We start from the raw sequence: 14,612 nt of genomic DNA, 5'->3' as shown, positions 1-14,612 counted from the left end.
CCACGTACCAAAACCTTTCCTGCTGCTCTTGAAGCTGCATGTGTAGATCTTTTCTGTGAAATGTGTAACTATTGAAGGGACAAATACAATGAAAAGTCAGACATACAGTGAAGAAAAGTTGTGGAAAGTGGTTTTAAATCAGTTTTACACAACACATCTTCAAATACTGATGACATTTATTCAGGCAGGGAATGTGATTGAAGTTTTTAATTTAGGATGTGGAAGAGGTGTCAGATGTTAGGAACTAATGAAACCTAAGGGCGACTAGAGCATGCTAGATTAGCAAACACAATTTAAAAATAATAATTACACTAGAGCCTAGACAGACAGCATGTCAAATACAAACCACTTAATGGCTCAAATATAAAAAAACTACTGATTCCTCTTTGAAATTTATCATCCACAACATTTTGATTGATATTTCAAACCATAATACTTTAACTATTATTGTAGTACTGCTCTATAAAAAGCCTTATTCTTTCAGCCATTTAAGTATATCTCTATATTATTCATCATCGGCAGTCTCTTGAGTTAAGTTTGAATTCTGTCCTGTGGGTCCTCTACTTGTCGGTCCTCAGATCCTTGAAATGATGTGGCATCTTCTTCTTCCATATATTTTCCTCTACTGTATGCCCTTCATTGAAGGCCTTTGAAAGCTGACCTATGTCAGAACTATCCATTTCCCCTTTCACTTATGTTTTTAAACGCAGATGTATTTTTATTTTGTTGAAGCACACGCCACAGTGCAGGCCTGTTGATCTACTATGAAATAATTCCTATATAATTGCTATAGTTTAACTTTGCTCCTTTACTCTTCCTCATATTTGAATGACTAACATGCAGTCAGCACTGAGTTTTGAATTTCAATGAAGCTCATATGAAGGTTCCCACCTTTCTTTTCTTTACCGGAATGGCCACCCTGGCCCGGTTAGAGATGTAGGCTAAATTGATTTTAATTTGCTCAAACATGAGAGCCTCTTTCTTTCGTCACCTTGGCAGCAGCCTTTCTTGTCTTCATCAGCATGTCAGTGGCAGTTTGTCGGCCGCCTTCATTCACTTGACCCTGTCACAGACTCGCACCCTAACAGTCATACACCATGAAAATACAGAGGCCCTCACTTATTCCTCTTCTAAGCAGAAGGCAGTGAGGAACAATTTTTTTTATAAATACATAGAACAAATACATAGAAATCGATATAGAATTTAAGCCTTAAAAAAAGCATTCTAAATAAATACGATAAAAGCAAATCCAAGTTCTAACTTGAAAAACAATGCCCATTCCAAGTGAATGTGTTACCATTGTATGTGTTCCCTTCCACATGAGCCACTACACTCAAAATAAACTCAAACTCAAATCATCACATGAACATTTATTTTTCTTATGTTGGAAATGTTGAATGTCACCCATGTGCAATCAAGGTGTTACAAGTGTGGATCTTATTGAAATCAAACAACATCTAAGAAAATAAGAAACTGCCATCTGTTAGAGGTCTCCTTAGTTTAACGTTTTTTTAAATAAAAAAAATGGTTTACGGGGGCGCCCTTAGCTCAGTTGGTAGGGCGTCCCCCCCATGGGTCTCGGCCAGCAGCGGACCCGGGTTCGATTCCAGCCCGCGGTCGTTCTCTGCATGTCACTCCCCTCTCTGCCCCATTTCAACTCTACACTATCAATAAAGCATAAAAATGCCTAAAAAAATAATCTAAAAAATGGTTTACAACAAAATGTTTGTCACTATAATTTACTGGACACATCAATATTTGAGCAGAGAAATAAATCCATGGACACACATCGAGTCGAACCCCATACTTATTATCAAGAAATTAGATTCACATAACGGCTTTAAATGTTTTGTTGTCACCTTGGGAATTTCTGTAGATTTGATGCTGGGAGGCATGCAGCTTGTTGATTAGAACAGTACAAACACTGAATACTAATGTTCTGAGATGTTCAGTTTTCAATCAGGAGGGAGGCACAGTCACTCACAATCTCACTCAGTCTCACACAGTCTTTGTGTCTGTTTCCAGCATACTTAAAAAGACATTTGCCTGAACTCACTGTATAATATGTGTTAGTACTTGTACTCCTATTTGAATCAGAGTTTCGTTATTTTATAGTCGTTGCTGCTCTTTCTCCCATTCCTTACGTCACTCTTGGTGAAAACCTTGAATCTCCAGCAATTGGTCAGTAACAAAAAAATAAATAAAAACAACTCTATTTTTATCTTAATTGCCATTCCCTGTTGATCATATCCAGGAAGAAGCCTCAACGTTGGAGTTGTTTTCATTATGCAATAGATTATTGCTTCTACTATGTTCTGCATTACTATGTTCTGCATTACTCTCTCTCTCTCTCACACACACACACACACACACACACACACACACACACTCCACTGCTTCATATGCTCTAAATACGGGTTTAACGAACATTGTAATCTGGAAGTGGGAAGATTAGAGGAATGCTTTGGTTTATGTAAATGAATGCCCTATTTGTTCTAATGGTTTTCTCACAATATTTGGATCCAGATTACAGATCTAATTAGACCAAACCAAAGTCATTTCAAACTCCTAACAATTAATCTGCCTAACATGTTCAGGTAGAAGCTTGATGAACACTGTATAATGTAGTGCCACGCTGAGAAATATAAAAACAAAGGCCTGTTTTTAGTTTGTTTGGGGCACACTTTTGTATCCAATTCCTGCATTGTCTTGGAAAAGGTCATAATTTTGTGGCACAATTTTTCTGGAAGGCAAACATTAGTTAAAAATATACTGGAGCTGAGCATTTGGTAAAAGGAAAAACCTTGTTAACTGCTCAAACACTTCATTAAGGGGTGTTCCTCCTTCTGCATTTTTTAACTAAACAAAACAACACAACTAACCTCACCAACAACATCTCATTAATATCCGATATTTACAACACTAATTTAGAGTAGGTTGTACTTAAGTTTGATCATTTATGTGGAAGATTCCTTGTTCCCCTCACTGGATGGATATAAATGTACCTTCTCAGAAAAGCAAAACCTTTTTAACAAATATTTGTATACATTGTTTTGTAGTTTCTTCTTAACTACTTTACTACTAAACCATTTTAGCTGTGTCTGAGAGTGCTTTCTATTGGTTGCTGTCCCCTGTCTATAATATCAGGCATTCTATCCTATGTTTACTGCTGCTTCCATTTCCCCAGCACAAAGTAAATAATTCTGCATGTGTTTTTCTGTCTTTACACAGTGCTTGATGACTGTGCAAGTTGTTGTCAGGCTTACACTGTTGTGATATTGATTTTCATGTTTGTTGTTGCAGTTGGGTGCAGAGCTTCGGCCATGAGGGTCTTGGATTGTTGCTGGACATTTTGGAAAAGTTGCTATTCAAGAAACGGTAAGTTTATGCATTCAATCGTGCATTCTGTAATTCATCTTAATGTTATTATTTGGAAATCGGTAATCACCATAATAAGTTGTATAGTTTTTTTAATTTCTGTCTCGTTTTTGTCATTTATACAAAAAGCTGTAATTGAACCTTTGTTTGAGATGAACTGCTTCTTATTACTATCTTGTGTCCCTAGGCAAGAGAAGATTGACAAGAAGAACCAACATAAAGTCATCCAGTGTCTCAAAGCCATCATGAACAATAAGGTAATATCAACAGATTTATTTTGTTGTGACTGAACACATTTTAAAGTGTTTTTTTATTTTGGTAGTAAGTTGTCTATTGACATATCACTTTGTTGAACCTTAAACAAGGCTTTTAATTCACAACATTACAACGTATTTGGTCAATTTGTATTTATTTAATTCATTGTCAGTTTAACTGTTGTGTACTGCATAAATAGCACAACTGTATTATCTGATATTTGAAAGCAGTGAAGCAATTTACTAATCTGATTAATTGTTAATTGTCTCTCAGGAATTGTTTGTGATGTGGGCATAATAGCCCTAATAAACTTTGTTCTTGAGTGTTTGCGACTTTCATAGACTATTTTAAGGAGCAGGTGTGGGTATACCGTATAACTACGACAAGGAGTCCTTTAAGTCTACATTTTCCCCCCGTTAATGACATAAGGAAATGAACATGAACGTCAGAGTTCTTTCCTTAGTGTAAAAGGCAAAACTGTCTGGAACAGTTATTTGAGTTATATGTGATCTCCAAGAGTAATTTTAATCCCATCCACATTGACATCTGGTGTTTTGATGCAATTACCAAATTAGGCTCGTGGGATATCGGTTAAAAAGGTTTAACACTTGAGAAGAGCAGCTTCACAACAATATGGAGCAATTTAGGGGAGTTTTAATAAAGTCATAATGCAATCTGGATGACACTGTGTGACACATTTTCTGATTGTTTAAATTTTGTAATGTTCTACAGCAAAAATTAATAACAAAAAATGACAGAACATTGTGTGTTGTTGTGTGTCATTATTGTGTCTCAAACACGATGGTCATTTAAAAAGGATCTGCTATTGGCCGCTTATCTTTACGGTTCATCAGATGCATTGGAATTACAATAGAACAGAAAGACTTATAGTTTTGGATCTGGATTTAGTTTATGTGTTTAGTTACTGGGACTCATTAACTGTTGGTCAAAATAAGCCATAGCACAGTTTGAGCAGTAGACATAAAGAACACAGACAGCAGTTCAACACCAATTAAGTCTTTCAAAGGACAAATTACCCATAAAAAAGTAGGGCAGGGCAGTAATTGGAAAAAGGACTGAAAGTGACACGATGCATTTCTCACTGACCTAATTTAATGTTTTATTAGCTTGTCTGGATTTTACAGACCCCTTAATGCATGTGAAAGAACAATGCATGTCAGTCAATATGGAAGATTGTCCAAGTTTTGCTTATCAAGGTATGCATTGTATTTGTGATAAAATTATTCCAGTCAGTAAACAATAACATTGGAAAATCCCCTATGTCTAAGCACTTGTACATAAATATATGCTCCGTTGAAGTAGCTTTTCTTTTTTTATAATGCTTTAGCTTTTCTACCTTGTGTGCAACAAAAAAACAAAAACAAAACCTCGCCACATGGCGCTAAACCTGGCGGAGACGGATATACAGCCGCTCTGGCACAAAGTTTGCTGTAAGGTCTTGTGTAATCCTGCGTCTCAACAGGCGCCAGACGCCAGCATTTACCCGTAGGCCTCTCTGTCAGCCTAGACCTTTCCCTGGCTAGAGAGGCATCTTGGGATGGGAGGTACCCACAATGCCAAGAAGACAGCTGTTCTCTGCCAGCTGTCAGTGCAGATTTTTTTTCCTCCTACCTTTCTGCGTCAAGTCACACAGTTGCACATCTTCTATTGTTTGTCACCGATGGCTTGATAGTGTAATACTAAAAGTAACCACATACTGAAGCTTCCCTCAGAACAACTCAACTGTATCAAGACAACCTGTTTCCCCAGTGTAGATTTGAGGGCAGTGTTTATAAAAGCATATGGTATTTAGCTCTGAGCTTTTACTTCTATTAGATTTTCATTACTTTCTTAGTACCCACTGACTTCAATTTTGGTCGCTTTACACATTGTTTATCTACTCTGCACTTCTCTGTATGTAAGCAATGTTAATGAGGATTATAAGAATCTGCCAGGTTTTTCCAAAACTTCTTGCAAACCTAAAACAACTGAAAAAGGACCATCTAGTTCTAGTGTATACTTGTGACATGCGTTTTATAATGTGATGGATAGAGAACCTTTTAAAAGAAAACAATCAAAGATAGAAAGAAAGAAAAACAATAAAATGGGAAGAAATAACAAAGAGGAAATAACTAAAATAATAAAATAAATAATATTATAGTGATAAACAGCATTAATATATTCAGCCAATTACTTATATGAACTATAAAGCAAATCTAACGCCAAACTGCTAACTCAGACAACAGTGGTGACACATGATTATTTACACATTTAAAAAACTGTTTAAAATTACTACAATTCTGTAATTCCTGCAAAAAATTTTCTACAATGTCCACAGAAACACTTTTTTAATGGTTCTTAAAATCACAAAACAGCTAGATCAAACATAACTTTGACGCGTTCCATTTGAAAAAAGTGAATTAACTTGAATTTAGTATTTGTACTGAACAATTTATTTTTTAAGAAAATTAGACATTGATGTTTCTTTGTAATTAATCTGAAAAAATAATTCAAATGATTCCCAATGTTCAGCAATAATTGCTGTCATTGTAAGAGCCGAGGGTTGTTATAAATGTTTTGAGAAATGTACATGCGACATTGTTTTTCTTGTAAAAATGTTATTGTAAGACTGTTTTTATAACTATGCTGGCTTTACTATACAGAAAAACCATTACATCAGAATTATTCTTAATTGTTTTAATAATGACCATGCTATTTAATAACATTTTCTCTTCGCAAAGTTAATCTGTACAATGAAATGTGTTGAGCCATCTATCTGAATTGCACTGTATATACTATATAAGGTATTATAGGTCGATGGACTAAAAATCACTGTTAACTTTAAATCTCACATTTGATCATTCAAACTTAATTTTGGGGTGCAGGTAAATATGTTGCACTTGACTTGATTGTTTTAAGATTTAGTTGATGCATGATTTTTTATTCCCATTCTTGCAAATGGGCAGAGTTACAGCACATCTCATAAACCATGTTTTGACTGTGTTTCCTGCAGTATGGCCTGGATCGAATCCTTGGAGAGGAGAAAAGTCTTGCATTACTGGCAAGAGCCATTGATCCCACCCATTCTGCCATGATGACTGACGTGGTAAAGCTGCTGTCCGCCATCTGCATTGTGGGCGAAGAGAACACGTAAGTTCTGACTTCATGCATTCTGTCAACATATCTAGGTCTTGTTCTTTTGAAATGGGGAACAACTCTCCCTTGGCCCAGGCTGTACTTGGAATTATGGGTCCAGCTGATGACTACAATTCAAATCAAAAGGCTTTGAGGGGTTATAATGGTCAAAGGATAGGTATTAATCAGCCGATGTTGTAGTCTTGGTTGGATAATAATACAGAAAGTTACATATTATATTTTAAGAGTCATTTTGAAAAGTAACACAGTTTGGATTTTTCAAGTATTTGATTGAACACATCCAACTGTCTTAATTTTTATCTTCAAATTCTAAAAAAATATTTATTATTAAATAGGTACAACATTTTATGCTTTTTGTATTGTCATCAGCATCCTGTTCAAGTCCTGTATTGCAGTAGAGGTGATGAAATCCTGAGGAAAAGCCCATCCACTTGGGTGAAATTGGCCAGGCAGGAACCTTACATACAGTGGGATAGGGAATAGCTCATCGCCAAGATTCCCTTTAAACTAATGCATTTCTTCATGTTGTCCTCACTTGTTCGCTTCATGCACATTTCATCTTCTCATTTAGTTTGGAAAAGGTCCTTGAAGCCATCACCACAGCAGGGGAATGGCGAGCCATAGAGAGGTTCAGTCCCATTGTGCAGGGACTACAAGATCGCTCGGTTCAATTACAAGTAAGTGCAACGTAAATGTGCAGCCACTGACACTGGCTTCTCTGAGATGCAATATCCAATGGCTGTTGGAAGTTGACAATTTCAAAATATCGAAACCACTCTGTTCAGTGTTTTTTATTCATTTACACTTTTATAGTCTTTTTTTTTTGTTGAAGACTTTTTAAAATTATATTTTAGTTTTTGAGTCCAAACCCATATATAGCTTTGCTTTATTATGTATTGTCAAATTTTTGTATTCTTGTATTTTTCCGTGTGTTCATTAATTGTTCTTGGAACAAATTGGTTTATTTATTGATGCCTGTGAAGTTTCCTTGTAATAAGGCATTATGAGGGTCAAACAAGTAACTCTGATGTAATGAGACCCCATTTATATGATTCACCCATTTGCAGTAAGCAACACAATCATTGTGTAGTGGTATTAGGGGCCACTCGCACTAGGGCCTCGGCCCCGTGCCCGAGCTCATTTGCATACTAAAGTCTAGAATGTTTGGCTAGTGTGACCACGCCATCCGTATTCCAGCACGGAACAGCCCCTTGGCCACGTCACACTTGGGAGAAAGTACAGATGCTAATGAGATGACACGCGCACAAGCAAGCGCACAGGCGGCGTTCCTGACGTGAATTTATTAAGGATGCATTGTCCGTTAACGTCCACTGCCTTTCTAGTCGGCACCAGAATTGCCCACCACTTGAACTGTAGCTACATAAAATGTGTGACAATTAACGTGTGTGTAGGCCTAGGTGTGGGCTAATAAAAGAGGGAGAGAGCTAAATAGGTGAGTGCAGAAAGCAAAGCAAAAAGGTTTTCGTGTTTACTCACGTTCGTCAGATGATTTTTTTCTTTTTCCTCTCGTTAGCTGTCATAATACTGTCTTTACGCATGGTGGTGGAGACGATCACAAAACAACACACAACGGGACTCCGCGGCCCGGTGATAAGGAAACAGTAGCCTACACTAAGGTTTAACAAGAAACTTTAGAAAGACACTTAAAAAAACTATCTCTGCCCATACAAAAAGTTCTGACTTGGATTACTTGATGGAGCGATCGATGTGTACCGTACGTACCGTATGGTCTGATGACGGGCCGTTATATTAATAATAAACAGCGTGCTGCACAAATATGAGACTGTCCATCGCGACCTATTATGTCAAGGCTACATTTAAAAAAAAAACAATAGATTAAGGATTCTCGTTGCTCTAATTTGGAAGTGGAATATTTGATGCAAATTTGGCCGGATGAAAATATTCACAAACAGTCGTATAGCCTACAAGTAGACTACGCTCCGAATCCTAAACGCGCACGGTGACGTAGGCAAGGTGCAATCGTTTCCAGGCCACGAGCAGTGTGACCACGGGCCAGCGGGGGGAGCACGGAACAGGCAAACGGCCCTAGTGTGAGTGGGCCCTTAGTGTCTTAATTAGGATTACGATGATTTGGGGTTTGCCATAATTAGTTAACAGATGATAATTTCAGCATTTAAGGTACAGGGACATCTAGTAATACACTTTCAAATCAGCTTTACTGTTAGTACTGTAGGGCAAGGAATTATTTTCATTTTACAAACATAGCCAGAGAATACAATAAAGTTAAACATAAAGACCCAACAAGAATAAAACCTTAGATTTCTCTACGATTTTACAGAATGAAGGCATCTAATTTCTAAACTTCTTCCTTCAAACAAAGTATTGTAAAGTCAGAATCTTACACGTTTTTACCCATCCATGCACATTACCCATTGGAATGCACTCCCTTTAAATACAGTAATATCCCTCTTTTGGTGGACATAATGTTTTAGATGTTTCATCTTCTCCCTACTGATACATATAGTACACTCAAGATATTGTATATGTTAAAATAGTCAGCATCCTTTGTGGTACAATAATGTAATTCATAATCAAAATATCTGTTGTCTGCTAATTTAATTGGCAGCTGAGGAATTGGAAGAGAGTGATTATTCATCTACCACCACAATACACTACCACACACACACACACACACACACACACACACACACACACACAAAATATCACACAAAATATACAACCTTTTGCTCCTTTGGTTGTTTCGTATTGCTTTTGCAATGACCAGTGCTTAAACTTAATTAATGGATTATATCTTTGTTTGCCCCCTGTAGTATTAGCCGTCACATTCACTTTCAGTTTGCCGTAACTCCCTCTGACAGTAGCAAAACTGTAGGGACACCCTTAGAAGGTGAGAGGTAAGGAGGGGACAGCAAGAAAAAAAGACATGGCAGCCATGATTTTAGGCAGCACTGGAAGCAAGCATTCCCTTCACACAGAGGCATTTAAAACACAGAAGTCCTCTGTGGCTGTACAAACATAGCCCTTTGTACTGACCAGTCCATAAACCCTTAGTTGTGTTTTATTGATGCGTTGTTATTACTCCCACTTCACAGTCTCTGCACAGTTCCCTTTTAACCTCATGCATTATGAAAGCACAGGTTCTGTTATCATGACCATGGCAATGTGCGGTCAAATGCTCACTGTCCTACTTGACTACATTCATGCAGGGTCTCCCATGGCAGCGTTTGGCGCTCAGGGGCAGTGTGCATTTATACAGTGTAAATGGAAACCTGGGGGAACAAAATCAAATATGCCGGAATTTTCTCTCATCATCTGAGTGTCTTTACATTTATGCTTAATGCTAATGTAGATGGCTTAATATAAAAACATGTTGAAATTAAAATGTGTCATTAGCTGGATTAAAATCAAGACTTCCAATGAATCTATAACGGAATGTTTTACACATAAAAAATGAAGTAAGTCATTGTAGTGATATTTTTTGCTCTTCCTTTGTCTCTTCTTATTCTTTCACACTTTCAAGTTTCAACTCTGTGTGTATTGATTTAGTTTAAAATGAATTTGTATATTATACTGACACCCAAAGGATAGGTGGAAGGCAGGAAATCATTCAAATAATTGTTGCAATCTTTTCATACAATGTGGCATTGTTTTGTTGACAGCTCTTGCACCCAGGTGACAGGTCAAGACAAACGTGTTGTGATACATTGTAATGTCAATTACTTAGATTACAACAAGACAGTGCTTCAAAAACAGGTCATTACTAAGTTTGAGTCATGCCATGAATAAATAAGGGTGTGCTATGAAAGTGATGAACCTCAAACCATCTCAATATCCTTCTAGCATTTGCCATACCCTCTTTTAACGTATGAGTGGATGGCTTTTACTGATCAATAATTGATTTTTCTGTCTGTTTGCCCGACTAGTTGAAGAGTGGCAGGATGCAGCGGTCCCTGTGTGTGTGCAGTAAACCAAACTCAGAGGGGAACGAAAAACAACTTCCAAAAGAACGAGTTTGCCCCTCACATTGACTGTTAGTTAGTCTTGTGTGTACAGGTCTGCAGTTGTTGCATTAATATTAAAATCGGGCCCCTCTAGTTGGTGACTGGAGAAAATAGACATGCATTAGTTATGGTCCTCTGCTTCCAAGGGACATAGCTCATTTAGAATGCATGCCGGGCCTTTTCATCAGCTTCCTGAAGATGTCCGTCGTCCCTTTCTGGTTATTTCTCTCACTCTCTCTCTCTCTCTGTACGTCTCTCTCCCTCTCCCCCCTCCCTCTCTATCTCTTTGTTCCGTGAACCCTTCATGTTGCAGGTGGCATGCATGCAGCTCATGAATGCACTGGTAACATCTCCTGATGAGCTGGACTTCAGGCTGCACATCAGAAATGAATTTATGCGCTGTGGCCTGAAAGAGATACTGCCGGTAAGCACAGTATAACCCCCCCCCCCCCCCCTCCACACACACACACACACACACACACACACACACACACACACACACCTTGTATTAATATTTAAATGAGTTGCCCACTTCAGTGAAATATTGTAGATTTGCTCCAGCAAATAATTTATGAAACACAGAGGAGAGTTTGCATGCCCTCCGCCTGTGCCAGCACCCAGAAAAACCAATAAAGTTTCAAGTGCCTAAGCTAATAATCTTCCCACCGGTTTTTATACCATCTACCTAACATGTTTATGTGTTGTAAACAATGTTGCTGTAACCCGCCAAGAAAATAAATAAATTAAAAACAAGCTGGTCCCCACACCATTTTATCACGGTGAGTAATATCGTTTAGAATGTGCTCCGTGTGTTGATGGCCTCGAGCCCTTTCTCTTTTTTTTCTTTTTTTTGTATACTTATTTTCTTTATCTCTTTGAATCTGATTTACCTTTTTCTGCCTTGAACCATCTGCAGCAACTGGCAACCATCAGGAATGAGGGCCTTGACATACAGCTGAAGGTATTCGAGGAGCACAAAGAGGAGGACATGATGGAGTTCTCTCAAAGGCTGGAGGACATCAAGAGCGAGTTGGAATATCCTTGAATATGCCCATTACAAACAGAAGCGTGTCACTCTACGGTCTCTCTAAGTGTCTGTTTCTTGTAAATGCGACACACACATACATATACATATACATATACATACATATATATATATATATATATATATATATATATATACATATATATCATATATATGCGTTAATGCCAGACTCTTATCGGTGATAAAAAAAATATTGCCATTAATCTCTTATTCCACCTCCTGTTCGGCTCAGGGGAGATGGTTCCCTCCAGGGCCGATGGCTGTCCGCCGTCGGGGTGAACCCCCTTCCGTGTGTTCTCTGGTCGGGTAATAATAGCCGGGGGCCGTTGTTGACACTTGAGGAGCCTTTATTGCAGGAGCGAAGCTTCTCTCACACACCCGCCGCTCTCTCTCTCCATCACTTGCCCACGACACAATCGGGTATTGGAACGCAGGGTGGGTGTGTGTGGCCACCGGTCGCCACGTGACTATAAGTTTCCAAGTTTTAAACACTTCTATCTCTTCAACGTCAACGTACCCGAATCCTAAATATCCCCATAGCAGACGCTATAGTTCATCGGGGGGAAAACTTTGTTTTGCGCCACAGTTCAGCTCGGCCGTAATGCTGCTACACACACACACACACACACACACAGACACAGACACAGGCACACACACACGATGCATGTCAGAGACGAGGGGCGCTACCAACAACACGAGAGGAGCGGTTGGAGCAGTTGGAGCGTTTAGAGACACATGCGCGCACATTTATTTACATAAAATCGCAATCGCAGTCATTTGTGCAGTTATGTAAAATGTTTCACTAAGGAAAATGACAGAAAAAGTAACGCACAGTGACTTTGATGAGTAACTTTAATCTGATTACTGGTTTGGAGATAGTAACGCGTTAGATTACTCGTTACTGAAAAAAGAGGTCCGATGCCGGTAACGCGTTACTAAGTAACATCTTGTTGAACATTATTTATTTTAATCACCAATTATCATAGTAGAACAGCTTCCTCAAGCAGTTTGTGATGCATGTTGGAAACAGGAGATGAGCCCCTGGTCTGATGCGCCACCTGGCTTGAGAAACACGTTCTCAAAGACTTACTTTGAGTCATTATTTAGGGAGCACACACATATTATGAATGAATTCAAATGAGCCATTTTAATCTAGATTAATCTAGATTAATTCCAAAATTCAATGAGATTAATCTAGATTAAAAAAATTAATCTATGCCCACCTCTAATAAATATATATACAGTCATATGAAAAAGTTTGGGAACCCCTCTCAGCCGGCATTATAATTGACTCTGCTTTCACAAAAAAAAAAGATAAAAGTGGTATGTCTTTAATTTACCAGGAACAGCTAAGTACTGGGATGTTTTCCAAACAAAGATTTTTTGAAAAACAGTATTTGGTTGTATGAAATAAAATAAAATGTGAAAAACTGGCTGTGCAAAAATATAGGAACCCTTGTGGTTTTGTTGATTTTAATGCCTGTAACAGCATGTAAAACTGATGACTTTAAACACAAAGTTGGTTGGATTATGTTGTTAAGCCTTGAACCTCATAGAAATGTCTGTTTAATCATGAGAAAATGTATTTTAAGTGCCTAAATGCAAGTTGCACTTCTCTTTGACTCTCTGCTGAAGTGAGACAGAATGGGATTATCAAAACAGCTCCCAAAAGATCCGAAAAACAAAGATTATTCATTGTCATGGTTTAGGGGAAGGCTACAAGAAGCTTTCCCAAAGGTTTCAATTGTCAATTTCGACTGTAAGGAACGTTGTAAGGAAATGGAAGGACACAGGCATAGTGGCAGTTAAACCCAGGCATGGCAGACCAAGAAAAAAACAGGAGCGGCATAGGTGGAGGATTGTGAGAATGGTTGCACACAACCCACAGATCACCTCCAAAGACCTGCAAGAACATCTGGCTGCAGATTGTGTATCTGTACATCGTTATCGTTCAGCGCAATTTGCACCAAAACATCTGCTTTTTATAAAGACCAAATAACTTAATTTTTGTCTCATCAGTCCAAAGCATTTTCTTCCAATATGAAGCTGGCTTGTCTAAATGAGCTTTTGCATACTCCATGCAACTGTATCTGTGGCGTGGGCGCAGAAAGGGCTTCCTTCTCATCACCCGGCCATACAGATGTTTTGGTGCAAATTGCACTGAATTGTAGAACCATGTACAGATACACAATCTGCAGCCAGATGTTCTTGCAGGTCTTTGGAGATGATCTTTGGGTTTTGCGCAACCATTCTCACAATCCGCCGCATATGCCGCTCTTGTACTTTTCTTGGTCTGCTAGACCTGGGTTTAACTGCAACTGTGCCTGTGTCCTTCCATTCCCTGACAACGTTCCTTACAGTAGAAATTGACAATTGAAACCTTTGGGAAAGCTTCTTGTAACCTTCCCCTAAACCATGACAATGAATAATCTTTGTTTTTAAGATATTTTGGGAGCTGTTTTGATGATCGCATTCTGTCTCACTTCTGCAGAGAGTCAAAGAGAAGTGGAACTTGCATTTAGGCACCTAAAATACCTTTTATCATGATTAAACAGACCTTTATATGAGGTTCAAGGCTTAACAACATGATCCAACCAATTTTGTGTTTAAAGTCCTCAGTTTTACATGCTGTTACATGCATTAAAATCCGCAAGACCACAAGGGTTCCCATATTTTTGCACAGCCAGTTTTTCACGTTTTATTTAATTTCATAAAACTAAATACTGCTTTTCAAAAAATCTTTGTTTGGAAAACATCCCAGTACTTAGCTGTTC

General features: G+C 38.2%; 1 protein-coding gene across 1 annotated transcript in view; it reads left to right on the top strand.

The window, feature by feature from the left end:
* The window catches only part of LOC307248627 (protein diaphanous homolog 3-like), a 175,065-nt gene that overhangs the window by 20,434 nt on the left and 140,019 nt on the right, over nucleotides 1-14,612 (top strand). The window contains exons 6-11 of the mRNA XM_080025069.1: nucleotides 3,304-3,378; nucleotides 3,566-3,635; nucleotides 6,647-6,783; nucleotides 7,361-7,466; nucleotides 11,107-11,217; nucleotides 11,710-11,828. Coding sequence (XP_079881195.1) covers nucleotides 3,304-3,378; nucleotides 3,566-3,635; nucleotides 6,647-6,783; nucleotides 7,361-7,466; nucleotides 11,107-11,217; nucleotides 11,710-11,828 — 618 coding nt within the window. The remainder of the gene's footprint in view (nucleotides 1-3,303; nucleotides 3,379-3,565; nucleotides 3,636-6,646; nucleotides 6,784-7,360; nucleotides 7,467-11,106; nucleotides 11,218-11,709; nucleotides 11,829-14,612) is intronic.

This window comes from Ammodytes marinus (genome assembly GCF_949987685.1).
Source record: "Ammodytes marinus genome assembly, chromosome: 1".
Taxonomy (NCBI): Eukaryota; Metazoa; Chordata; class Actinopteri; order Uranoscopiformes; family Ammodytidae; genus Ammodytes; species Ammodytes marinus.
This window is presented reverse-complemented; position numbering and strand designations above follow the sequence as displayed.